We start from the raw sequence: 26,763 nt of genomic DNA on the forward strand, positions 1-26,763 counted from the left end.
CTTGACTTGTTTGACTGAGTCTCAAGTCTGTTCTGGCGTTGGAACTAAGGTACAGATCTTGCATTTCTCAGGGAGAGAAAGGAAACCGCTTTACCTCCTAAAGTAGAAACAGCTCTGGCTAGTAGAATTCCTCCTAGCAGGTATGTAAGAGTCCAGTGATTTCAGGGAAATTCCCAAGAGAAGGGGTGCTTGTTTTGGAATCATGCTGCTTCAAAGGTACTTCAGTCTCTTGTCAAGTTGAACTTGAGTGTGTGTTAAGAATAATGAAGAATGTCTGAAACCTTCCAGCAACAATTCTTGGGTTTTTTTTTCCCATCTGTTCACTTCTCATTCCCTGTTAGTTACCTATTTTGAAACCTTAGTAAAGCTATAAGAAAGTTGGAGCCTGAGAACTTAGCATTGTGAGTTTTCTGCACTGCTGTTGTAATTAAATGGAGAAATTGATAACATGGGAGGGAGGGGGGGCAAAGGGGGAATGTGGCTTTTTGGGAGGGAGTGGTTATTCTTATGTCCAGACTGAATGTGGTCTGAATATTAGGCTCTCCTGGCTTATGTGCTCACTTCTTAATCTCAGGAGAGTGAAGTTACAAGCTCAGCTGACACAGTCTGTACGAGTGAGGAGGAATTTCATGCTCCATCAAGTAGTGAAGCAGCGGCGGTATTTGTGCAGTCAGCTGCTAGCAGTGAAGAGGCAGATTCCACAGAAACTGCTCACGTATCACAGAGTTTACCAGGAGGTGATGATAAGCCTGTGGACCTGTCAACTAAAAAAGAAAGTGATTCTGAACGTTCTGAGTCAACACAAGGTAAAGTTGGGAGAATGTAAGGGTTTGTTTGGGTCTTTTTGTGTGTGGGGGGGGGTGTGTGTACAACCTTAAGTTTGCTTTTGTATTGGTTAGTTTAATTTAGCCATTGCATTGAACAGATGCAGCAGTGAATTTGAAGCACAAGTATTGGTCTAGGGAAAATATGCAGGGGAATGAAAGTACTTGTGCCTATCAAATTCTGGTATGTCCAGATGACTGTAGTGCAGAGCACTGCTACTCTCAGTTGTATGATTTATGCTTAGGTTAGTGTATTGTTTCATACCATGTGAGCACTTACTCAAGCTGTGTGGACTTGCTGAGTCTCAGAAATAGCATGCTGAAACTCAGTCTTGAGCAGTTTTTTGGACTGTAATAAAAAGTGTCAATATGAGAATCAGGTGCAAATATGAAAGCTGCTCCAGTATTTTCTTACAACTGTATGACATCAAAGATGTTTTCCTCAAAGGAAGAGAAAAACATTTGACTTGTCCATCTTTGACAGAACACAAACCCATCTCGTTTGGCTTTGGTCATGCTTCGGGCTTGTCGTTTGCGGATCTGGCTTCCAAGAACTCTGGAGACTTTGCTTTTGGCTCTAAAGGTGAGTTAAGCTTAAGCCTCTGGTACAGATACACATCTGGATTTGTGCTCCCCACGATAAATCTCTGTGCTCCGGATTTCTCCATATTGCTAAGCAATGTAAATGTGTGTTATCTTTGTTGTTGTGGACAAGTTTAAAATGCAGATGTCTTAATTGTAGATAAAAACTTCAAATGGGCAAACACAGGAGCAGCTGTTTTTGGAGTACAGCCAGCCAGTAAGGCAGACGAAGAAGAAGGTGGTAGTGATGATGAGGTGGTACACAGTGATGATATCCACTTTGAGCCAATTGTCTCCTTACCAGAGGTGAGGGAACCTTCAGGACTTAAAAAGTGTTCAGATAAATGTATCTGCTAACAGCAGGTTTCAGTAGAACAAAGGAAGGTTTACCTTTCCTTTCTGTCTCTTGTGCTTTGTTGTCTGTTTCTTTACGTTCTGTATTTTTTTTTACTCTGCCTGTGTGGGTGCACCTTGCTGTTCTGAATCTTAGTACAGCTTTGCAGTGGGGAAGTGCAAATGAATTAATGATGCAAACTTGAATATTTTATTTCTTGAGACAGTGTTGGTCATACAGATCTGTACAAGTAACTTCAAAAAGTTTAAAAACTAATTCTTCATAGTATATGTGAAAAATGATGTGGAGGGGGAGCTTGAATAATGGCAATACAACTCTGTGACTTTTCTACTGATGACCTGTAGCTTGAGTTCTGTGAAAGCCTTCCAAATTGATGGGGTTGCATGTGCATGATGAGTGTCTGTAGAGCTGTGGGTACAAAACCACGTTAGAAAGGAAAACAGTGGATAATTTAGCATTACCTGATGTCAGAATTGTAACAGTGTTGTTGGTGACGACGTCTGGAGAAGTCACACAGTACTGTGCTGTGTTGTAGGTGGAGGTAAAGTCTGGAGAAGAAGATGAAGAAATTCTCTTCAAAGAGAGAGCGAAACTTTACAGGTGGGACAGAGATGCTACTCAGTGGAAGGAGCGTGGTGTTGGAGAGCTTAAGATCCTTTTCCATACACAGAAGAAATATTACAGGATCCTTATGAGAAGGGACCAAGTTCTGAAAGTGTGTGCAAACCATGTCATCACCAAAGAAATGAACTTAGTGCCCTCTGATACATCAAACAATGTTTTAATTTGGACAGCTACAGATTATGCTGGTGAGTTGGTTGAGTGGTTTTTACAGTTTTTTCAGTATCTTCTGCAGTTTGTTGGGCTTTGTTTTACCCTGGAAATTCCACAGAACAAAAGCTACTGATCTCTGGCTGCAGTGAGTAGAGCTAAGGAAATCTCTTCTTGGATTTGTTTTTCAGATGGTGAAGTGAAAGTAGAACAGTTTGCAGTCAGATTTAAAGTTCAAGAACTGGCGAATTCTTTCAAGAGGAGATTTGAAGAATGCCAGCAAAGCTTGTCAGAGCTACAGAAGGGCCACCTGTCTCTGGCAGCAGAGCTGTCAAAGGACACCAACCCTGTTGTGTATTTTAACGTTTCTGCCAACGATGAACCTTTAGGACGCATAACCATGGAGCTGTTTTCAAATATTGTCCCCCGAACAGCTGAAAACTTCAGGGCCCTGTGCACAGGAGAGAAAGGCTTTGGATTCAAGAATACCACGTTTCACAGAATAGTTAGTGACTTCATATGTCAGGTAAGCTTAATGTGAAGAATTCATTCTCTCAAACCATTGAGTTTGAAACCCATCTTTGCTAGCCGTGCTGCAAACTAGGAGATAAGGAATGGCACAAGCAGCTTGTGCCATTTGCTTTAGAGTTTCTCAGTGCTGCTATGTTAATAGGGGAAAAAATAAAGAAGAAATTTCTTTGCACGGACAAGGGACAGAAGTTGCAAGGAAATCAAGGCTTTCCAAAACTAACATTCAACCTTCCTTTCTACAGAAGAGAAACTTCCGTATGCTCACGTGCTAACAGCACCTCCTTGTCAGGCTTCTATTGACTTTTGGAAGTACGCTTTGTATTTTACGTAACCCCCACTGAGAAATTAATGCTTCATTTATTTCAGACACTCACATCTCAGCCAAAGGAGTGCTGTAGATCTCGTGTCATGTATGATAGGCTTTGTCCTTAAATTACTCAGATTTCCCACTTAGAGTATCGGCTTGCTTTGTGTGTGAAACCCATGCAGACAGCACTGGTTTTGCATGTTAGCATTAGCAAGTCTTTTGTAAATTCTGAAGGCATGGAAGATTGATCTCTGTTCATATATACCTTCTCTTCTTTTCCTAATTCTCACAACTAATTTAATGTCAATTATAATGACTTGAAGCAGATAAAATAGACCAACCTCTTACATGCTATACTAACGCTTTTGCATATCACTGCATCTTTGAAGACAGAGCATGTGCTTTTTAACTCAGAATTATAGTATTATACAAATAACTTGTCACCAGAATTAAAAAACTGTCCACTCTTGATCAGATATTACCTGAATCTGAAGCATGGCTGTTACTGCTCTTTTCTTTATTTTTGCCTTTCTGAGGAGCCAAGGAGCTTTGCTTGTTCATTTAGGATGTAATCTTGTTTTGGGTTATTCTACATGCTGTAAGTAACTTTCTTGAAAGCATGCTATAGAATGTTCATCCAAACAAAATGTGAGCTGTTATCCACGTTTGCTCTGCCCAGACTTCTCTCCAGATTTCTTGCTTTTCAGAATTTTCTTGAAATGTTGTACATGGTCACCTTTGTGCACATAGTCAAATAATCACAAGCCAAAAACTTGCTATCATGTGCAAGGGCAAAAACACTGCTCACTATCTGTAGCTGCTGTCCTGAACAGGCAGTGATCAGGAGTCTTTGTGCCTCAGTGAGATAATGCAGGTGCCAGATGGAAGGGCAAAATGATGTAGAAAGCAGACTGTGAAAGAGTAGTGTAGGGGTGTGGAGCAGGAAGGTAAAATGCTGCGCTCGGTAAAAACGAGAAACTTCATGCTAATGTTTTGTTACCATGATCAAAGCTGGTGAAGCTGAGGTGTCCCTATAGCCAAGTAAATGTGGTGCCCCTGAAAAGTAATGTTGAGGTTTACTCATGTTCTTCCAAATGGAATTCTATCTCTGAAAGTGAACGTTATTAGTTGATGTTTTGGGACTTGAAAAATAATTCAGTCCACTTGTTTTTTTTTCCAAAGGGAGGTGATATAACAAACCATGATGGAACAGGTGGACGATCAATTTATGGAGAAGCATTTGAAGATGAGAATTTTGAAGTGAAACATACTGGTCCTGGCTTGCTGTCAATGGCAAATAGGGGCAGGGATACGAACAACTCCCAGTTCTTCATAACGCTGAAAAAAGCAGAACACTTGGACTTCAAACACGTGGTATTTGGATTCGTGAAGGATGGAATGGATGTCGTGAAAAAGATTGAATCCTTTGGTTCTCCTAAAGGGTTAGTGAATGGAAGAGTTGTCATTACAGACTGTGGGCAAACATAGAATTATGGCTTTGAGTATACAGATGTTCTAGTGGTATGAATTGGTATTTAGATGTTATTAACTAATTATTTCAACTTCTTAAAAATGGACACTTCTGATGTATAAATGTAAAATTACAGCTTATAGTTTTTTTGTGTTCAAATTGGTTTTTTTTTTTTTTTGCATGTTAAATAAAGTTCAGACACTGGCATATTTCAGGTGTATTTGTGTTATCCTGACATTTGTATTGAATGTCAAATTTTAAAAATTAAATCTTAGTCTTGTTAAAATAATTGTCTTGTCCTCACTTTTGGCTTGTTTAGAAACAGAACAAAGTCTTGCGTGGTCTGGCTTCATGTTCCTGTACATCTTTCCTTTGAATATGCAAACTGAAGATGCTGTAAGTGCTGGCCAGTAAACCAAAGGCCTTTGAAATGTAATTCTTACTCTCAACAGAAAGCAAGTCAAGGTAGCTAGTCAGGTGACTGCTGTTTGTACTGTTCAGACTCTAAGACCTCAATAATTGAAGGATAAGAATAGTTCATACATGCATTCTTGGACACAGAATTTCACTGTTATTTGGTAGTGAAATTTACTTTCAGGCCTCAGTTTCTTTTGTATATAAGACTTTCAAGTGACTTGTACAGTTTAGTGACAACTTTCTAATGAACTCTGAATGTTATTTCAACAGCTATAGTATAACTTGCTGCTGTAACTATGACAGAGGGCACTTGTGGCTGTCTTCTCGATGCGTTTATCAGCTCTGTCTCCTGTGGCAGACTTTGACATTGCACAACTGTGTTCTGTCTTTAAAAATTTTGTGTCTTTAATGGTGAAATTGCATGAATAATTTATTTTTTTTTTTAACTTTACAACTTAATGCCAGATCTATGGGTTGAGCCAAGGGTAACTGTATGAGTTTCAATAGGGCCAAGTGTCGGGTCCTGCACTTTGGTCACAACAACCCCAGGCAACCCTACAGGCTTGGGGAGGAGTGGCTGGAAAGCTGCCTTGGTGTACTGATGGACAGTGGGCTGAATATGAGCCAGCAGTGTGTCCAGGTGGCCAAGAAACCCAAAGGCATCCTGGCTTGTATCAGGAATGAAGTGATGAGCAGGACCAGGGAAGTTATCCTGCCCCTGGACTCAGCACTGGTGATGCCTCACCTTGAGTACTGTGTTCAGTTTTGGGCACCTCAGTACAGAAAGGACACTGAGGTGCTGGAGCAGGTCCAAAGAAGGGCAACAAGGCTGGTGAGGGGCTTGGAGAATATGGCCTATGAGGAGAGACTGAAGGAACTGGGGCTGTTCAGTCTGGGGAAAAGGAGGCTGAGGGGAGACCTTATTGCTCTCTTCCAGTATCTGAAAGGTGCTTACAGAGAGAGCGGGGCTGGTCTCTTCTCACTGGTGACAGGACGAGGGGAAATGGCCTCAAGTTGCACCAGAGTAAGTTTAGGTTGGATATCAGGAAACACTTCTTTAGAGAAAGGGCTGTTAAGCACTGGAATTGGCTCCCCAGGGAGGTGGTGGAGTCACCATCCCTGGATGTGTTTAAAAGCCGTTTGGATGTGGTGCTCAGGGACATGATTTAGCGGAGGGCTGTTAGAGTTAGGGTAGGATGGTTAGCTTGTGGTTGGACTCCATGATCTTTAAGGTCTTTTCCAACCTGAGTGACTCCATGATTCTATAACTTATCAGTATTCTTTTCAAAATAATCAATTTACCATTACTGTGTAAGTTATGAATATAGAAGTTCAACGTATGTAACTTTTCTTAAGGATAGAAAGACTGCCTTTTTCCTCAGTTGCTTGAAGGAGCACCACTTGCATAGGCATTAAACTGTAAAATGGTATCTTAAGAAAGAAAAGTTGTATTTTGATTATATTGAGCTGCCACCTGTGAACTGCTGCCACAGTCTTTGTGTTTTAGTGACACAGAAAGTGAAAAGTCTGCATTGCTTCTCATTAGCTATGCCACACTGGGAGTACATGAGGGAACAGTAAATAAACCTTTAGCTGAGCTCCAGGAGGCACTTCTTAGCACAGAGTAAACCGGAGCTGGTGTTCACCGGAAGAAAGGGACATTGCCTGGAGAAACGAGGTTAGGATTCTGGTTGTTTGGGTAGGCACTAGTGTGCTTAACAGCTTGCCTCTTGTCTGCCAGTTAGTTCCATTTTGCATCTTTGCAGCCCGTCATGTACTTAATGGATACACTTCTGCTGCAGCTTGACTGTTTAAATGAAGACCTCCGGCCTGCCCGTTTCTTCCTTAGTTGTTTCTCCTGCCCCTGCGATGCTCTGAGCCACAGCATCCAGTCCGGTATGATACATTACAGTCCTTTCCCGTGCCAAAGTAAAGCAATGGTACTTTGTGCCAGAGATTGCAAGAGTTTGTTGTGTTACTGTGAGTGCCTGAGCTGCACTGATCCTTCTGTTGCCATGACTTGGGCGATGTAAGCACTGGTGCCACTGCACAGTGGGTTAGGAAGCTCATCTGTCTGAAAATGCCACAACAGACAGAGATCCCTCAGGTCTCAGTTCCAGGAGGCAAACACTGGCAGTGTCCAAAGGCTGTCAGTTCTGAAACTCGCTTAATGTTTGCAGGAGAAAAAAACACTGGTTTTGTTTTTCCTATGCTTTTTGTTTTTTCTTGCAGTTGATCACTTCAAGCATAGCAGAGAGATGCAACAGCACGCAACTAAAATCACAAAAAACTATTTTAAGACTGATCTTTTTTAATTTATTTATTTTCCATTGAGGTTGTGTCATCTCTAGAGATACTCAAAATCTACCTGGACCCTTCCCTGTGTAACCTACAGTAGAGAACCTGCTTCAGGTGACTTCAGCTTCTCACCAATAGGGCAGCATGAGAAAGACAAGGAGAGGGGGTTGTTCAGCCTGGAGACGGCACTGCAGAAAAATGTGGGAGGGACTCTATCAAGGCATGGAGTAATGACAGGACAAGAAATTAAAAGAGAGTCAATTTAGATTAGATATTAGGAAGAATTTTCTTTCTATGAGAGTGTTTGGATACTGATGCGAGTAACCCAGAGAGTTGTACATGCCCCTTCCCTGGAACCATTGATGGTCACACAAGGATCGGGTTTGGGACAACGTGATTTAGTGGAAGGTGTCCCTGCCCATGGCAAGAGGACTGGAAAATAGATTAGCTCTATTTTAGATCAATAATTAATACTTATCTCAGACTGTATTTTTGATATGAAGTGTATTTTTCTTCTCTGTAGATGGCATCTCATCATCTCATTTGGCTGTTGTCCTGACTGTAGGCATTCAATAGCACTTGCATTCTTGGCCTCCTGTGAAGACCCTCCTATCTGCCTTTACTTTTGTGCTGATTGCAAATTTCAACAGTTCATTAGCTAACAGGCCTAGGCTGCTAACAGAAGAACTTCCTGTATGCTGTATTGGTTTTGTTCTGTAACAATCTCTATGCTTCTGCTAGCTTTCCTGCTAGGACTGTTTTTTGCACCTGTAGGAATGGAATGTCATTTCTGCATTGGATACTAAAAAGGGGGAATTGATCTGAAGAAGTAGAGCACAATCTGTTTGTATTTTGGAACTTGTCCTTAGAAATAGCTGATGAAAAAAAGTAGAAATACCATATATGTTAGTAACATACTTTAGAAGTATAGTTGCTGAATTGTGTGATTAATTCTTGCTTGCAAAACTGCAATAATTTTTAAATGTTCCAAATAATATAGGTATAGTGTTATGGACTAGAAAGCATATTGTAGGGCTATTTTGTTTGGATAAGAGACTCTCAGCAAAAGAAAAACAGACTTTAACAAACATCAAAGAAGCCAAGGCCTCTACACAAGGCTAGATTGCCTTGCTCTGTGGGTAGGTTGGGATGCAACAAGCAGGCAGCAGGATACTCCCCCCTATCCTCCTCCCAAGCTTATCTCTATGCAAGGACAAGCAGATGTCCGGAAACAATGACCGAGTGTTGAATGAGCAAGTGTGAGAAGTTAACTAAATAGCGATATATGCTTAGCTAGCAAAAAGTTTTGTTTAGCCAGTATCTGTGTGTTTAGTTGAGCTTCAGGAAGATTGTGAACCTGAAGTACTCAGGCAATGAGGAAGCAGAGGAGAAAGAGATAAGTGTTGAGTAACAGGACATAAGAGATGTTATGCTGCTTTCTGAGCGCACTCCTGCTTGCAGGAGGCCCGCCACTGCAATTGCGAATCAAATCTGCTTTATCAGAGATGCTGTCCTGATAAATTATTTGGATATTTCCAACAATGTGGGGGCTCATCCGGGATCATTATCACCTTCTGGGGAGTCCCCTTCACTGCCATGGGCAGGATAGGTGCACCCCGCTGATTTTAGCGGTCCTGTCTGGGTGGTGAGAGATTCCTTGGGATGGCCAATAGGGAACCGAGACTGTTACATAAAGGACGGACTCTGAGAAAGCCAAGGAGCAGGTAGGCACAGGTGTTGGCCATTGCAACCTGGTAACTTCGTGCACGGACCAAGGTAAGGGAATTTAATTCTTGCCTTGGCGGTCAGTTGAGACTCTCGAGTGTGTGTGACTGAGACACACATTCAGTGCGAAGAAAGTGTGAGTCCCAATCTGTGGTTCTGTTGCCCCCGAGAGGAACACGGCCAGAGATGGACAAAGCGGCTGTGATGGTGAAAGGAAGAGTCTTGGGAGGGAGCTGCTGGTGTGCTGTACCCTGTGCACTTGATGAAGTGCCAGCAGTACAGCCCTATTAATCCAAGAATTGGAGCAAGGTGCTCCGAAGGGATGCCCAAAATCTGAGAATCGGAGTGTGATAACCTGTGAGCTGGGGAGTTCACAGCAGCATTCCGGAGGGATGGTAATAGGAGCTTCTGAGAACAAGGGAAAAGGGTCCCTGGAATCGTGCCTAGAGATAGCCCCTTAGGAGAAAAAGCTTCAGAATTGGAAAAATAATCCCAAAGCTAGGGACAGGAACAGGAAAAGATGTTTAAATACTGTGTACAGACATAGCCTAAAGAGCCACTACATGGAAACACATTTTGACCAGAATGTGAGTCTGACAGAGATTGGGTTTGTCGGACTTTGAATTTGTGTGTAAACAGTAAGATTCCTTTCTCTGAAACAGAATTGGCTTATGCCGTTTAATGGGAGCAAAAAGTAAATCAATTCCTCATAAGAAAGAGTCAAAGTTCAAAAGAGAAATGAGAGAAGCAGAAAGATCATAAATGGGATCCCTTAGATAGCTTTCACCCCCCTCGAAGTTCTAAAGTAATGCAAGCAGCTGCGGTCTCTGCAAAGGCAGGGAGTGGCTGTGCTGCTGATCCTGTGCAAGGTCCTAGAAGAGAGTGCACGTTCTTAACTATTGAGAGAATTATAGAATCATAGAATCAGAATCACAAGATTGGAAACGACCTACAAGATCATCTAGTCCAACAGTCCTCCCATTACCACTGCTACCACAAGCACTAAACCACATCTCGCAGCTCCTCATCCAGACGCCTCTTGAACACTGCCAGGGACGGCGACTCCACCACCTCTCTGGGCAGCCATTCCAGTGCCTGACCACTCTGAGAGAAAAAGTTCTTCCTTAGGTCCAACCTAAACATCCTCTGGTACAACTTGCGGCCATTTCCTCGGGTTCTGCTCATTGCCTGGGAGAAGAGGCCAAATCCCTCTTCACCACAGCCTCCCTTCAGGAAGTTGTAGAGTGCAGTGAGGTCTCCCCTGAGCCTCCTCTTCTACAGACTGAACAATCCCAGCTCCCTCAGCTGCTCCTCATAAGATTTGTGCTCCAGACCCCTCACCAGTTTCGTTGCCCTTCTCTGGACACGCTCCAGGGCCTCAATGTCTTTCCTGCAGTGAGGGGCCCAAAACTGAACACAGCACTCCAGGTGCGGCCTCACCAGAGCTGAGTAGAGGGAGATGATTAACTCTGCTCCTTCTGGCCACACTATTTCTAATGCAGGCAGAACAATGTAGATGGGACCTGGAGAATTTTCCTTCCTCTAACACTAACCTTACTAATACTTCGATATATCCTGTTAGGGAAGTCCTCTTAGGTAAGTCCTCTTAGGTCTAGAGGAAACAGGATATGCTGATGCCTTCCCCTTTTACAGGCAGAAAGGTTAGGAATTCCAAGAAGGAAATGAATTCCTTAATTGAGGATCTTATAAGAGTAGCAGAACAATTAGATCAATTTATAGAGCCTGATTTCTACTCATGGGTGGAAATGATGTTATCATGGATATGTTGTTTACTGGAGAAGAAAGAGGCGTGATTAGGCAGTCAGCTATGCAAGTGTGGGAAAGGAATAGAGAAGAAAGTCTGGGTTCTGTGGGGAATTGGAGAGGAGGGATCCTGAACATAAATTATTGTCTGATTATTATATATATTATAAAGTATTGTACTGATTATTGTCACTGTCTTTGTGATTGTTATATGTTTATGGTGTGAAAGTGTTATCTAAGAAGCTGTTATGGGACAAGGGGTGTCTAGAAAGATACCAAAAATGATCTCTGGGTCATATTTTGGCTCACAAGAGAGACACTGCGGTGAGACAGAATATCAAATAAGAAACCGGGAGCATATGTGAAGTAGCAGGACCTGTTTTTGTAATTGAGTATTCTAATTGTGAAACCAAGTGCTGGGTGTTTGTGGAAAGTGAAGAACTGTGTTGTTTGATTTGTAGGTTCTGAAAGGGAGTAGGACAAACTGTTTTGATGGTACATGGAGGAGTAGTTGTTGGATGGAAGCATAGTTGTTAATGGTACATGGAAGTGTAATTGAGGGTATGAATAGTGGAAATGTGAAAGACAAAGCAGAAAAAAGGTAAAGGAAAAACAGTGAGTTAGGGATGTTAAAGTCTGTGATCTGTTCTAGCCAAAGTAGATAGGCAGTAGCACAAGAATGCGTCCCCTGCACTGCCCCCCACACAGCTTGTAAGCAGAACTCTGAGAGAGAGAGAGAGCTGGAGACTCCTGCTGAAAACAAAGTGTTACTTGCAAATGGGGAAAGGACTGAACATTGGAAGTGAGAATAAGCCTTTATCTGCAGAGACCTAGGAAATCCGATATCCTGGTGTTAGCCCTGGAAACCTCTGGAAGAGGGAGGCAGAACAATGTTAGTAGTTTTTTATAAAGTTTGTGAAATGAAAAGGTTTGGGAAAGACACAGGTTAAGGAAGGCAAATAAGATCCAGGTTTACCTGTGGCAATTAGACACAGACTCCGTTGTTAGTGCAGAACAAAAACTTGTATGGTGTGTGATGAACATGAACAATATGCACTTGGTCAAGTGCCTTATTAAGTGTGACCCTCTTGCTGCATGTGGCAGTGCTGGGTCTTCCATCTTGCCCTGAAAGAGAGGGTGCTGGAGCTGGGCTTGTCCCTCGTGTGCCGTCCCACAGCACCCAGTCTATGTTGCTGTGAGTGTTGGACCGAGACACCTGCTCTGTCAGCCTCAAGTCAGTTGTACCTCAGTCCCATCTCCCAGTAGCTGGTTGTCAGTCAAAAAGAAACCATGGATGCTGGAGTCCTGCCACCAGTGGATGCGGCAATGCTGCACCTTCTCATTGTGCCAGAAGGACAGAATGTAGTCCCCAGCAAATGTCTTGCTCCCCCTGACGAGAAAGAAGCCATCAGGTGCCCCCATCTCGGCGCAGTACTCCGCTGCTCAGCGATCTGCTGCCCACTGTGCCCTGCTCCCAGCTTGCCGTGGAACCATTCCTGTATGAGATGCAGCCCAATGTTGGCACTCACCTCCTTCTGTGCAGGTTGTCTCCCCTGGCTGTTCCCGGTCAGGGCAATGTGAAGCGGGTTCCATGTGTAAGTGATGAACTCCTCCATTTGGCAGTCTGCTGTCTGCTCCTTTGTCACACATGAACCCAAGGCTCCTTGCCACTCACCTCTGCCAAGCCACCTCAGGTTTGGCAGGGATTGCCAATGCTCTTCATAGCATCTGCTCACACCCATGCCAGGGGTACAAGCTAGATGTCTCGTGATTATGTTGATAGGGTCTGTCTGGCATGAATAGTTACAATCTTGCATTTTTCTCCCTCCATGTCTGCTGAACTTGTTTACATCTCCCAAGTTCTTTTGCTAATCAGAGCGAGAATGTCTTTATTTTCTCCCAGTGACATGCAGATTAAAGGAAGCGGAACTAAGGGACCTGGATAAATTAAGGAGGGGGAGGGGGCTTGGAGAATGTATAGAAACAGGGATGGTGACAAGAAAAAAATTGGGAAGAATAGTACCTGCTGCACCAGAGCAGGACCTGGAAGGGCTCTAGGAGAGCTCCGCTCCCAGTGGACAAAAAGCAGTGTGCAAACTGCAGGGAAATGAGACACTGGCAGAAAAGGTGTACCAAGCTGAGCAGGAGGGAACCGTCTCTGATTGCAAAAGCTGAATGATGGGAATCTGGGAAGTTTACCCTATCAAATTCACTGGTTAAATTGCAGCTAGGGAAGCAGGATAAAGAGGTTTATTTTCTGGTGGATACGGGTGCCTCTTACCACCTGTAGATGATTTTGCAACAGTAGTAGGAGCTACTGCCCAACAAGAGAAAGCTTACCTTTTGGGATCAATTAAATATAGGCTGAGAAAACAAGTAGGAATACGTAAATCCTTGAACGTGCCAGGTTCTCCAAAACTGTTACTCTGGCAAGACTTATTAGAACAAATGGATGCAGAGATTAAACTTAATAAAACTGGACCTAAGGGTCAAACAGTATTAACTGATAGAAAGTTATACGTCTGGCTTTAACACAAACTTTATCAGTTACCATCCTGATAAATTATTTAGATATTTCCAACACACCACACAAGATAAAAATAACTGTGTCTCTTTCTTTTTCCTTCACAACTTTCTCAGGGATGCTTCCCACTAACTGAAGGAACAGTATAGTAGTTTGATGTTCAGGGCATCAGGCTGTTTTTTTCTTCCATCTAATAGCATTAACCAAAAGTTTTGGAAGCAAAAGCCTACTTTCAGTTGTCTTAGGTTTCTATGTGAGCAACCATGTAGAGTTGCATTTTGTATTTTAGGAAGCCAAGCAATCCTGCCACAAATCAAAGTTATTTGTGTTAGTGTGAGAGGAAGTTGAACACAGATGGCCATTGGGATGCTTTTAATTAGTCAGCTATTATGTAACACCACAATTAAAACTAAAACCTAATCGTATCTGAAGGGGAAATTTGGTATTAAGTTAAAAATTCAATGGATTTTGAAGCCATTTCAACATTTTCTCCTTGATACAGAGGAAGTTCAACACAGGTTCCAGCTCCAGAAACAAGAACAAGCTCTACAGGAGAAAGAAGCATCTTTGAGCAACATAAAAGAGAGTCAGTAATTTAATGATGCTAACTGCACAACTTGCCATTTAACTTGTTGGTAGTTATCTTAAGCCACCAGGTATTTGCCAGCTCTGATGTTCGTTGCTTTAAAGTACTTGAAATCCTCAAATGTAAGTTTGTCATATTATTTTAACTCTAAAATATATTTAGAGATTGGAGGGAAATAAAGTATTTTATAGTCTAATAGATTTCACCTTGTGCTGAATTGTTCTGCTGACTCTATTAAGTAAAGAGTAGAATGTTTATATCTTCTTTCCTGATTATCCAATATTTTCAGTTATTTTTCCAGGTGTTAATTAAAGCAGTAGTTTCTCTGTCCTTAAAGGCAGGCTGAGACAGTATTTCACAGTAATAGAGTTAAAATTTTCTCCTCATGTGGCTGTTAAATCTGACCTAAATGGTGACAAGCAAATTGCCATCTAAACAATTTTGACCATTGCTTGGTCAGTAAATTACAGTTCTGATGCTCCTAAGTATGGCAAAAAATGGTGAAATATTTTTTTTTTCTTTTGTGCAAACTGAAGTTGTCATAGAGGGCTTCCATAATAATCAGGATATTCCTTGTTCTATCCATAGAGTATGTTTCTTTTACAATTTGCCTCATCTTCTTTTCTCACACATACAAAAAAAATTGTTTTGGTAGCATGATTGCTTACTGCACAGTTCTACAAAGAACAAGACTTTCTCTCATTTCCGAGGCTTCAGAAAGTTCTTGCAATTTACTCTTCATTTTTGTGTCACGTCTTCATGAAAAGCAGTCAAATATGTAGTTCCTCTATACCTCACAGGGCTTATTCTTCCCCTGCAAACTGAACAGTTAAGCTGCAGATTAAAGAGCTCGTGCTATTTTAATTATTCTGGCACGTGTTGCCCAAGGGCTGTGGATTCTCCTTTTTGGAGATGTCCAGAGGCCACCTGGGCATGGTCACAGGCACACTGCTCTGAGTGTCCACACTGGGTTTGGGGTTGGAGTACATGGACACAGAGGGCCCTGCCAGCCTCAGCCATTCTGTGAGGCTGTGATTTGTTGAGGAAGTGGATGATGTTGTTTCTGTCATCACACTGAGAAGGAAAAGATTGACCTTTTAATCAGCTGCTCAGCAACAACATCAAATGATTTCAGGGTGATGTTTAAGTTAAAAAAAAAAAAAAATTGACTCTACAAATATTTGAATACTTTTTGATTCTTTCAGTTGCACAATGAGATGAGACTCTGTAGAAGAAGAACTTGGACAAATCACTAAGGACAGTAGAATCTCGTTTCAACTATCTAGAAATGTTTGTTTTCTTACCTGTATCCGCTTCTTTTGTAGTTAACAAGTTAATTATAATTCATTGTTCCATTTTGTTGTAGTTGGAATATCAGTTTGTAAGGCAGAGATGTGTAAGGACACTCGTAAAGTGGCACAACAAAATACATCTTCCAACAGGAAAAAGTGATGGTAGCATAGAAATTGGGTAAGGTTAGAATTGGGCAAGGTGAAAAAATCAAGACATTAAACAGTGGAACATTATATATCTACTAAAAATTAGAAAATGTAACTTTTAATTTTATTCATGAGTTAATTGGTTACAGTAAGAATAGATTGTATTGGGGGAACACAGGCTGTTAACTGAGAGAATAAAGTCTGCTGCTAAAAATGTTGTTTGAGTTTTATATTGTGTGTATGTTTTTTAATTAATTTGCCATGCTTTCCTCTTCCTCTCCCCTTCTCTCTCATCTATCAGATATATTCTGCCTACAATATACTTGTTTTCCTCTCCTGTCAGAGCAAAACCATTTGTCTAAGTATAAGATAAAGCATAAGCATATTTTTTTCCGCACCCAGAAATTGTCACAAATGGTAACCGTTCTTCACTGGGAAGGAGGCTGATGTAAGAGATGGAGAAGTTCTGTAGGGTTCTTCCTGTATCTCAGTAAGGACAACCTGACAATAAATGACCCAATAAAATAGTTGTTTTAATAAGCTAGAATATGAAGAAGACCACAGAGAGTGAGTAAATCTCAAGTCCCTTCAGATTCTGGGAGCCTTGCATTTGTGAAGCATCATGTCAAGCCTAGATGTATTTTCCCTGGGGCGTGCAGTGCACGTCCTGTCCATGAAGAGAAGTTCCTCCTTTTTGGTAATTCAAGGTGTTATATAATTTGCTTATAAGAACAGAACTGAATTAATTAAGCATGTTTTCACAAGAACTTGCTGCCTTTTTATACAAAGACAAGACCATGCAGGTGGTGTGAACCCTTACCAAGTAGGAGTTGCCAGCAGACTTCGCCATGTTTATTCTATGACCAAAGGACATGTTGGGCACTATGCTGGCCTGAAAAATACACCGTGTGTGCAGCACAGCACAGGCCTGGGCGTACTTGGGTTAGCTGTTATGCTGACCATTGACTCCTGGATGTCAAGTGGTCTCCTCGTCAGGGTCACTTTATCTCACTTATTGATTTACATACAATTTCTCTTTCCCAGAGATTTTATATATATGTACATATAATATTATATATATATATATATATACAGGCTTCTCAAGCCCTGAATATAAGGCCTAGCATAGCAGATACAGCCTGTTCAGGATTATTATTTTCTCAATAATAATGTGTTCCATAGGTTCCCAGTTACTTATGTCCTGGATTTTATCTTATTATCCATTAAATTATGAATAATGTTTCAGAACTAGTGTGCTTTGATGTATTTGTCTGTTACTATTTTGGTTTAGAAGATCATAAGCTTGAAAGCAGAGAAGGCTGTTATGGATGTATTGAATTCAGAGGCTTATGGATCTTAACTGTTGTTATGGATTGGGTCTCCACCAAGTATCTTAGCAAACTCAAAATGCAAGGAGAAGGAAAGGGCAGTCAGAAATCTCAGTCTACTGGAAGAACCTACATCCAGGAAAAGTGTTTGAAAGCAAAGGGATTTCAATTTGCTCTGGTTAATACATTTTCACATTTATTTAGTTAGTTTTGAGAATATAAAAAGTCAGGCTGTTTTGTACAAGCTTTGGTAATGAAAGGTACAATAATGAAAACAAAATGACAGTTAATAAGTCAGTATTTATCTCAGCAGTAAGATATAATAGATAATTTGTCATTTTTAAAGGAGAAGTGTAGTGTTCAGTCTCAACTTGAGACTTTCAGCCTGTCTTTTATTTCAGGTCACTTTTGCTAATTATTTACATGTAATACTGTATATAATTTGGAAAGGCAGACACCCAATTTAAAATATTTTAATGCCTATATTAGATATTAAAATTTCACTTGATGACTTAGAGCAGGTGATACTATGCTGTGCTTGAATCATCTACTGCCATCTTTCTGAACATACCAAGGCTTGGAAATCAGTGTGGTGTTCAGGAATCCTGCTATGACTATTTGTCTTTGTTACACTAAAGATTTATAGACACTGGTATCGGATTTGATAGTTGAGCTCAGTTGATGCATCTCCACTATTCATGTAAGCCAGCTTAAAATTTAAAATCTGTTTAAGTATGTCATTATTCTACCTCTACAGGATCTAACCATTGAGTATTTGCACATGTAATCTGATAAACTTCAGGAGTATTGGGGGATTTTTGTTTGCCTTGTTTGTTTCTTTTGCTTGTTTTCACTTGTAGTCCACTTACACAGGAAGTTGACATACTGCACGTGACTTTGTGTATTTTACAGCTTCTGCCTGTGGCCACGGCGCAGCTGCTGTGGATGCCATCTATGAACCCTGAACAGCATGTGCCCTTGGTTAGATTTATTTACCGGTCTGTTAGACAGCTAGATAATATTTCTAAGTTCAGGCATCCTCACAGAGGATAGATACTCAGAGATAGAGTAGGTAGCACTGGCTGAAACGGAGTTTGTTCTTTAACCGGAGGCAACTGCAATAATGTCTATGTATCAGTGACCTTCTTGTTATTGCTTTGTCTCTCAAAGTTCAACATACAACTCAATGTTCTGCCTCTTGTCTGTCTGCTACCTTCTTCTCCTACCAAGTCTTTTACTGCAAATGGCTACCCAGGAAGATCAACAGAGAAAAATGCTACCGTATGAGACTGGCAGTTCTTGAACTAATTGTCCATTCACATTTCACTATTAGACTCAATTAATGTAAAAATATTTTGGACTTTAGTTCTGTCTAGCTTGAAAAATGGCCTTTTTGTCCAAAGTCTTCCGAAATTCACATGCTGATGTAGTGCAGTAATGTATTTTGTTAATTGGCAAAAGCAAACAAGGTCGTACTTGTGTAGAGATAACGCAGTTCTGAAGATACTGACTTTTGCTTCAAATCATGACAATTATTGCACTTGTGCCATCTCCAGGACACCATCCTGCTATCTCTTCTCAGTAGAACCCTCTTTGAAAACAGCCCGAAAAGATGAAAAGCATTTTCTTTGAAGTGACAGCAAAATTGGGCTATTTCTCATGAGCTCTGAGTGGGGAGCATTCTATGAGAAGTGATAAAAACTCAGATTTGTAATGATGTGCTCCCTCTGTATCCTTTTGACATAGGGACTGCTGTTCACTTTTCTCTTAGAATCCAGAGAAAAAACACTCAATCCATCTGGCGTACAAAGATATTTTAAAATTAATTTTCAGATTCATTTTTCATAATTTAAACAAATTCTTACACGTTTCTAATTTCAGTGTGACTTCTGTTAAAATTTATGAGTAACACTTGATCTGAATGATACTTAAAGGTTCTTAACTTGTAAATCAAAAGGTCTTATGTTGATTTCTATAATTAGTTTTCTCTTTTAACTTGTTTTAATTAAATAATAATTGCTATAAATCAATTATGTTTATTTGTGCAAAAAGAGTCCCTCAGTACAAAAGCAGCCTATGTAGTTGAGTTAGCAAAGAAATAGAGGAAGTTGGGTCAGTTACCATCATGGGCAATACAAACTCAGCATAAGGAGAATAATGTAATCTATGGCCTCTTCATAATAGACTTGGGGCAGTGAGTACCAAATGCAGTTTTCCATTCCTTACATCTGCTCTTCCAGAGCACACCCAGTGTTGCCCATGGCCAGCAGTGGGTCCCTTCAGTGCATTTGAAGCTGGAGCTGGCTCTGATCTGACACGGGCCACTGCTGGCTGGGCTCTGCTTGTACTGCTGCAGCCTCCCTGCTACCTGAACCATACCACCAAAGCACAGTTTGTTAGCACCTATTGTTATGTTTTCAAAGGTACTTTAAAAACACTTTGCATGTTCGGCGTGATTACGAGCAATGTAACAGGCTCAGAGATGACCTTGTGCTGAGGAGGAGGGCTGGACCTGATTATGACCTAAACCATTCCATGATTTTATCTTTCGTATCTTTTATTCTCAGAATGGTTCACATTTTTAAATGTCTTTGAAAACAGGGGAATTGCTATTCGTTTTGCTAATAACATTTTGATGGAGAGGCTGCACAGAGGTGTTTGTTTTCAGGATAATCTTGCCAAAATTACAGTTCCTACTTTGGCATCTGATTTTTTTCTTGCAGTCCCTTACATGAAATGCTGCATGTTTGTTGGGGTCACTTCTTAGAAAGCACAGATCCACATTACAAGATTGCTACATTCTTTGGCACCCTGACACTAATCAGGGATGTCAAAGATATAAAATCCATAAATAATGAGCAAGTCTCATTCATGAAGGTGATCCTTCTGGATTGGATGGATAAATACAGCAGTGTTTCTTCATGCTTAACTGGCCTCTGAGGTGTTTATATTGACACTACCTGGAATAAGCACAGGATTTAAACATTATGGAAGATCACCCTGTCACCATTAATGAATAAATATTATATTTTAGCTGTTGTAGGAAAGTATTTCAGTCAATATACTTTGTTGAAGCACGAAGATCACTTATAAATAGGGACCAAGTGTGTGATGATAATGATGTAAATTGATTGCAGTACAAAAAGTAGTTATTGAAGAGACTTACCATAAGCAGATGAATGCTATTGATCAGAATGAACCAGTTTAGCTTCTTATGACTGCTTTTTACTTATAAGCTTATAGAACATGGAAAATATATCTGTTGCTAAATGTATGTTAAAGCTTACTGTGTATGAGTTTTGATCACTATGAACACATGGCAGTAGTGATCTAGTGATAAAGTTGCACGCTTGGCTTAAACATCCCCAGCTTCCCTGAAGATGTCAGTATCCAGCAGGTGGCACTGTAATTAAGCTTTTGCTACCGGGTAATTTTTTCTCTGTGCTTTAAATTTCTGCATTCCAGATGATCAATGCTATTCCAAGATACCGAGAAAGATTTGACATCAGTAAATTAAGAAAATTAGACTGATTCACTTGCTATAAATTCTTTGAATAATTTACTGCACTCCAGAATGGATGACTGGATGAAATATATGCATGGAAAGTTAAACTAGATTTTTTTATGGAAAAGAATTGGAATAGTTGGTGTCATGAGTCATTGCTCTTATTCAGGTGGATTGACTCTTTGCTCCTTTATTAGAGGATTCCCAGCTGTTGAAACAGTCTCAAACCATCCAGCTTGTAACTTCTTTTCTTTCTTAAGGAAGATATTGGAAAGCTTTGGTGTTTTCTTCAGTGTATGAATTGTCCCCCCACAGTGGTTTTTTAAGGAAGAAAATGAGGCCAAGGATGTCTTTAAGTAAAACTGAAAAAAATATTAATTTCAGCCATTTCACTTTTTATTTTTAGTAGTATATATCTGCAAAAGTAATTCTGAAGATAAATGTTCACATATTGTTTAATGAAACCATAATTGTAGAAATTGTATAGCTTGTTTCCTAATCCCTTTCAGTGAATTATCAGGCATTTCATTCCCTTACACAGACCTGAAGACGGATGAAGGGAATGGCTTACTTTTGGAATAGCAATGCGTGCCTGTCGTATTAAGTCACTTAAATTCATTCAATAAAAGTCTGCTTTCCAGTGCTCTTGATGCACCATGGAATCTGGTACATTTGAATACATTTTTCTTTTAAATGAGGATATAAGCTTATGAAGAAAAGAAGTGAGATAAGCATAAACACTAAACAAAAATAGCTCGATTCTTTTCTATAATTAACCTAACCTAATCTATCATTAGCATTCATCTAAGTCATGTAATTCATTAGAGATATAAAGTGTATTTCTGAGCTGTCCTTCTCATTGTCAGCAACCCTGCTTTGTGTCCTATTTGCTTTCTTATTTATTAGTGTGAATTTTAGTTGTTACTTTTGGATTGGCTTTCCTTTATTTCATTGTTTTACTTTGCTGATGTCTTGCCAGTGAATATTTTTCTTCTGAAGTAAGACTATATCAAGGCAACCATTTTGTGAAAACCTATTAGCAGGTAGAGATTTAAAAAAAGAAAAAGCTCGTATTTTCTAATATGAATGAACAGGTGACTCCTAGATGTTTTTCATGTAGTAATTCACTTTTCCAAGTGATACAGGCAAAGAATCAGTCCGTAACCATCTGAAGGAGCACAAAAGTAGTGACCCATTCCAGTGCCATGTTGAATAAACCTTGTGACTCTTCTTATGTTAAATTTTTTCTGTCTTTAAGGACAGACAGAACAGGAGAGGGAACAGCAGCTATTTTTTAAATATATATTGTTATTTGGGGATATTTTGTTACCATGTATTGTAGTGATAAAAATAGAAAGTGTATTTGACTAGAGATGGAGTGGCACTGAGTTACAAGATGCTTTGTGCTGAGATAAGTGGCAGAAACAAAGTCTTTTTCTTCCTTTCAACATCTTTTTCTTGACCATATAGTTATTATAGTTCTACTCTCTTTAGAGTAACAATCAAGTAATTGAGGATTAGACATGAGACCTAAGCAGGATTGGTGGTATCTGGCATTATTTGTAAGAAAAATTCTAGTGACAGTACAGCAGTCATCTTGATATGTTGGATGCCTAGATTTGGAAGAATGACAGAGATATGCTGTGAGAGGTTCATGTTTTGTCATCTTGCTTCTCAGAGAAGATCCTTCTTGGGGAAGGAGGAGTAGAGTTGTTTTCAATGGACTCCATGTCCAGGTGGAGACCAGTCATGAGTAGTGTCCCCCAGGGGTCTGTCCTGGGACCAGCTGCTCTTCAACATCTTTATCAGTGCTATGGACAATGGGATCGAGTGCACCTTCAACAAGTTTGCTGATGACACCAAGCTGAGTGGTACAGTTGACACAATAGAAGGAAGGGATGCCATCCAGAGGGACCTTGACAAGCTCAAGAAGTGGGCACATGAGAAACTAATGAGGTTTAACAAGGCCAAGTGTGAGGTGTGTCACTAAGTCAAGGCAATCCCAGATATGAGTACAAACTGCAAGAAGAACTCATCGCGAGCAGCCCTGCAGAGAAAGACTTGGGGGCCCCGAAGGACAAAAAGCTGCACTTGAGCCAGCAGTGTGCATTTGCAGCCTGGAAGTCTAATGGTATCCTGGGTTGCATCAACAGAGGGGTGGCGAGCAGGAGGTGATTGTCCTCCTCTACTCTGCCCTTGTGAGGCCACATCTGGAGTATTGCGTCCAAGCCTGGGGCCCCCAGCACAGGAAGGATATGGAGCTGTCGGAGCAGGTCCAGAGGAAGCCATGAAGACAATCAAAGGGCAGGAGTACCTCTCCTGTAAAGAAAGGTTGAGGGAACTGGGATTGTTTAGCTTGGAGAAGAGAAGGCTCTGGAGAGACTTCGCTGTGACCTTCCAATACTTGAAGGGAGCTTACAAGCAGGAGGGAGGCTGACTTTTTACACAGTCTGATAGTGATAGGTCAAGGGGGAATGGCTTTAAACTAAAAGAGGGGAGATTTAGGTTAGATATTAGGAAGTACATCTACTCAGAGGGTGGCAAGGCACTGGAACAGCCTGTCCGAAGAGGCTGTGGATGCCGCATCTCTGGAGGTATTCAAGTCCATGTTGGATGGAATCCTGGGCCGCCTGGTCTAGTGATTGACAGACCTCCCCGTAGCAGGAGGGTCCAACCTGAGCCATTTTATGAATTGACATATGATTGGGAATTTATTTCTTAGCTATTTGATATTAAGCTTTATGCAGTGCTTTTCTCTTTGGTAGAATGAATTGCCTATAGACGTTATAGTCTGGTTCTGTTCTGTAGCATTTTTTTTAGCAAAGTATTTGACTGTTCCGACAGAACATGTGTAATTGGTGTATGCAAACTGTACTGTAAACCTATGGTATACTTTCTGTCTCTTTTGATTAGTCTCTTGTTCCTGAAAATATCTTTGGAATCTCACTGAAGAGCATGAATGTATTCAGACTGGCTTTTTGTGCATATCCTGCATTCATAAATTGGGTTGACTGTTCCCACTTCACACAGTGCCACTTCTGTGCTAAAGGATTTTGCTCTTTGTCGGTTTTTTCATCTGACACTCTAGACTAGCAGTTGCCCACAGATACTGTTGACTTCTGTGTTAGTATAATGCTTGATAAGATGTACTCAGCATCAAGAGGGTGGCACTGGGTTGTCTGTTGGTGTAGCCAAATGACAAGATGTTATTTTGCCAAAAATACAGGTTTTAAAAGATCTTCTGAACATTAAGGTCTAGGAATTACTGGATCCTCGTTGAATATTCAGTATAAACACCATACTCTGAAAAAGTCAGTCTCAAGCTGACTTTGTCAATGCCAACTTGATTTTTCTTAAGCCCTATTCCCAGCTGTGTTGTGTAGCATTTTTTTTCTGGTTGAAACTCCTGAGATAAATTAAAACCTTGAATTCAGTCCAAGGTTACTTTTTATAGATTGCATTGTATGTCCTTGGAGAAGGAAAGAGGAAAATTTCACCAAAAGATTCATCAAGTTCTCTTTGAACTCAAAAAGCCACTCAACATGTGCAAATAATTTTTAATATGGTTATTATTTTAGGCTGTAACTCATGTATTGTAGTTCCTTATTAATTATAAGTTAAATATTTTAAAATTATGTGAATATTAAATTATTTTCCTTACCTCTGCATTCTTCTAAAGCATATATCCTACGTTTCATGAAAGAACATTTAAAAAAAAAATAAAAATAAAAGGAAGTCAGTTGTTACTTATTTTCTTTACAGTGTTGCTATAAGTCAATCTGTAACTGTAATCTGTAGAATCAAAAAAGTAAAATATATCAAGGGAACAGATTCTACTTTATTCTAAAGTGATTAAGTCCTGGGGAGAAGGATAAAGGGGAAAAGATTATACCATATGTCCATGTTAAAAATTCATGCAGTATGGTAAGGGAATTCTTTTGATATTCAGCTGTTCTTATCCAGCTCTTACTTTACCTCTCAATTATTATTCCACCTTTCCTGAAACAGTACAGTGACACTATTTTGATCATGAAAGGCTGTCTAGTATCACATTAATGTCTAGATGTACCATTTCTGTCCATGTTAATTTGCAACAGCTTTAAACATTTCTTTTTTGCATAGCTTAGAGTTTCCCTCACATGACCACAAGGAAAGAACTACGATAAATGAGCACTGAACATATATGCTCAAAATGAAATTTTATTTGAGCTTAAAATGTTCTGTTTCCTGTTTTCCCTTGTTCTTGGGGGAATGGGCCTTGTTTTAGTGCTACAAGTGTCAGTAATGTCAGAACTCAGAAATTTCCACTTTTTAGTTCCAGTTTTACATGAGTTTTGCATCTTGTGCCCAGAATAAACCCACTTATTTCATAGAATCATAGAATCATAGAATCACCAAGGTTGGAAAAGACCTGAAAGATCACCCAGTCCAACCGTTCACCTATTCCCAATAGCTCCCACTAAACCATGTCCCTCAACACAACATCCAGCCTTTCCTTGAACACCCCCAATTGTTCTTATGGATCCATATAGAGAAAAAAAAAACAACAACTGTCCGTTACCGGTTTACTTTTTTCTGCACCAAGTTCTGTGATGTGATTTTTTAAAATATTTTCTTTTACAGGCCTCTTACAGCCTTACCTGGAAGCCTGATGTAACAAATCATAGAATCATAGAATCACAGTGTTGGAGAGGTCCTACAAGATCACCTAGTCCAAACATACTCCTCTCACCATTGCTATCACTAAGCTACTGAACCATATCTCACAGCTCCTCATCCAGAATCTTCTTAAACACTGCCAGGGACGGCGACTCCACCACCTCCCTGGGCAGCCATTCCAGTGCCTGACCACTCTGTGAGAGAAAAAGTTCTTGCTTATGTCCAACCTAAACCTCCTCTGATACAACTTGCGGCCATTTCCTCAACTCTTGTTCGTTGCCTGGGAGAAGAGGCTGACCTCCTCCTCATCCCAATCTCTCTTTGGGAAGTTGTAGAGTGTGATGAGATCTCCCTTAATTCTCATTTTGTCCAGACTGAACAATCCCAGCTCCCTCAGCAGCTCCCCATAAGACTTGTGCTCCAGACTCTTCACAGCTTCATTGCCCTATTCTTGACATGTTCCAGGGTCTTTCTTGTAGTGAGGGGCCCAAAACTGAACAGAGTGGTCAAGGTGTGGCCTCCCCAGGGCTGATTACAGGGGGAAATCCTTTTTCCATAGTTGTTCTGTGGTGCTTCAAAATTCCAGGCTAAATATTCCCAATACGGAGAAGCTCCTGGATATACTGCAAAAGCTCTCAGGCATATGGTAATCCTTTATTGCCATTATTCTGTGGGTTGTTATATAGGTTGATACTTGGGAACTCTTCTCTTTTTCCTATTTCAAGAACAGATATTCCTTATGCATGTAGATGGCTTGGAAGAAAACTCTTCTTTCCTCCAACCTTCAGTTTTACTGAAGAACTTTGTAAAGAATTTCTGAAAATTCTCTCTTGAATGTGACAATGAAAATTGACAAAAACAAATTTCCACCAAAGCCAGTTTATAGTCTTGACAGATTTCAGACTTTTGGGGCACATCAAACTTTATAAAACAGGCTTCCATTGATCATAAGTTGGTAGTAACAAAGATCTTCATTGTGTCTGTGGCAGAGTATTGCTGGGTTTCATGGGTGCCATGGGTTTACCATAGAGTTTGTTGTTTACAAAACTCTGGGATTTGTTCGATTTTCTTAGGAACAGAATGAACTCTGTGAGAAAAAAAAAAAAAAAAAAAAAAAAAAAAAAGTATTTTCCTGTGAAATGCTGTGGTTTAAATCATAATTTTCATTGGAAGTAATCTAAAAGTGAAGTTAACTCAGAAATCCAGATTGTTTTAAATTACTTTTTTAATTAAAAGACAACCTCACAGCTAGTGCTATGAATCTTTGTAAGTGGATTTTAAAATACTCTTGAAAGTAAATTCTTTATTACTGCTGTTGTAGTGTTTTATTATTATATTTGCCTTGATAGCACTCCGGATTTTCTGTATGTGTCCCATTTCTGAAATCTTCCTTTTCATTGGAGAAATCCTGTTACAGTCTTTCCTTAAGCTGCCATTATATGATGTCTAAATACTACTTAGTCAAAGGAAAGTGTAGCACAATGATTTTTGCCAAGATTTTTCTCTATACATTGGTAACTTTCTGTTTAGAGAGAATTAAATGAGCTCCCAGTATAATGCATGTCTTTTTCATCAAGTAAGTCATTTTCTGCAAAGTCTCCACTGTTCTGTTGAAACTTGTCTATTTTCAATTATCAAATGTCATTTATTTTATGTAAAATCTTTTGCAGAAGCAAT

General features: G+C 40.2%; 1 protein-coding gene across 5 annotated transcripts in view; it reads left to right on the top strand.

Annotated features, from left to right (window-relative positions):
• LOC128071743 (E3 SUMO-protein ligase RanBP2-like) overlaps positions 1-5,130 on the top strand; it is a 28,617-nt gene extending 23,487 nt beyond the window's left edge. For 4 of the 5 annotated variants that reach the window (XM_052664762.1, XM_052664757.1, XM_052664758.1 and 1 more), the window contains 6 exons: positions 575-806; positions 1,309-1,407; positions 1,567-1,712; positions 2,297-2,570; positions 2,724-3,058; positions 4,553-5,130. In XM_052664762.1, the coding sequence (XP_052520722.1) occupies positions 575-806; positions 1,309-1,407; positions 1,567-1,712; positions 2,297-2,570; positions 2,724-3,058; positions 4,553-4,858 (1,392 nt within the window). In that variant the 3' untranslated portion in view covers positions 4,859-5,130. The remainder of the gene's footprint in view (positions 1-574; positions 807-1,308; positions 1,408-1,566; positions 1,713-2,296; positions 2,571-2,723; positions 3,059-4,552) is intronic. The other variant, XM_052664761.1, reaches the window with a different exon arrangement.
• Positions 5,131-26,763: the final 21,633 nt, after the last annotated feature.

This window comes from Tympanuchus pallidicinctus, unplaced genomic scaffold (assembly GCF_026119805.1).
Source record: "Tympanuchus pallidicinctus isolate F22 unplaced genomic scaffold, pur_lepc_1.0 scaffold6, whole genome shotgun sequence".
NCBI lineage: Eukaryota > Metazoa > Chordata > Aves > Galliformes > Phasianidae > Tympanuchus > Tympanuchus pallidicinctus.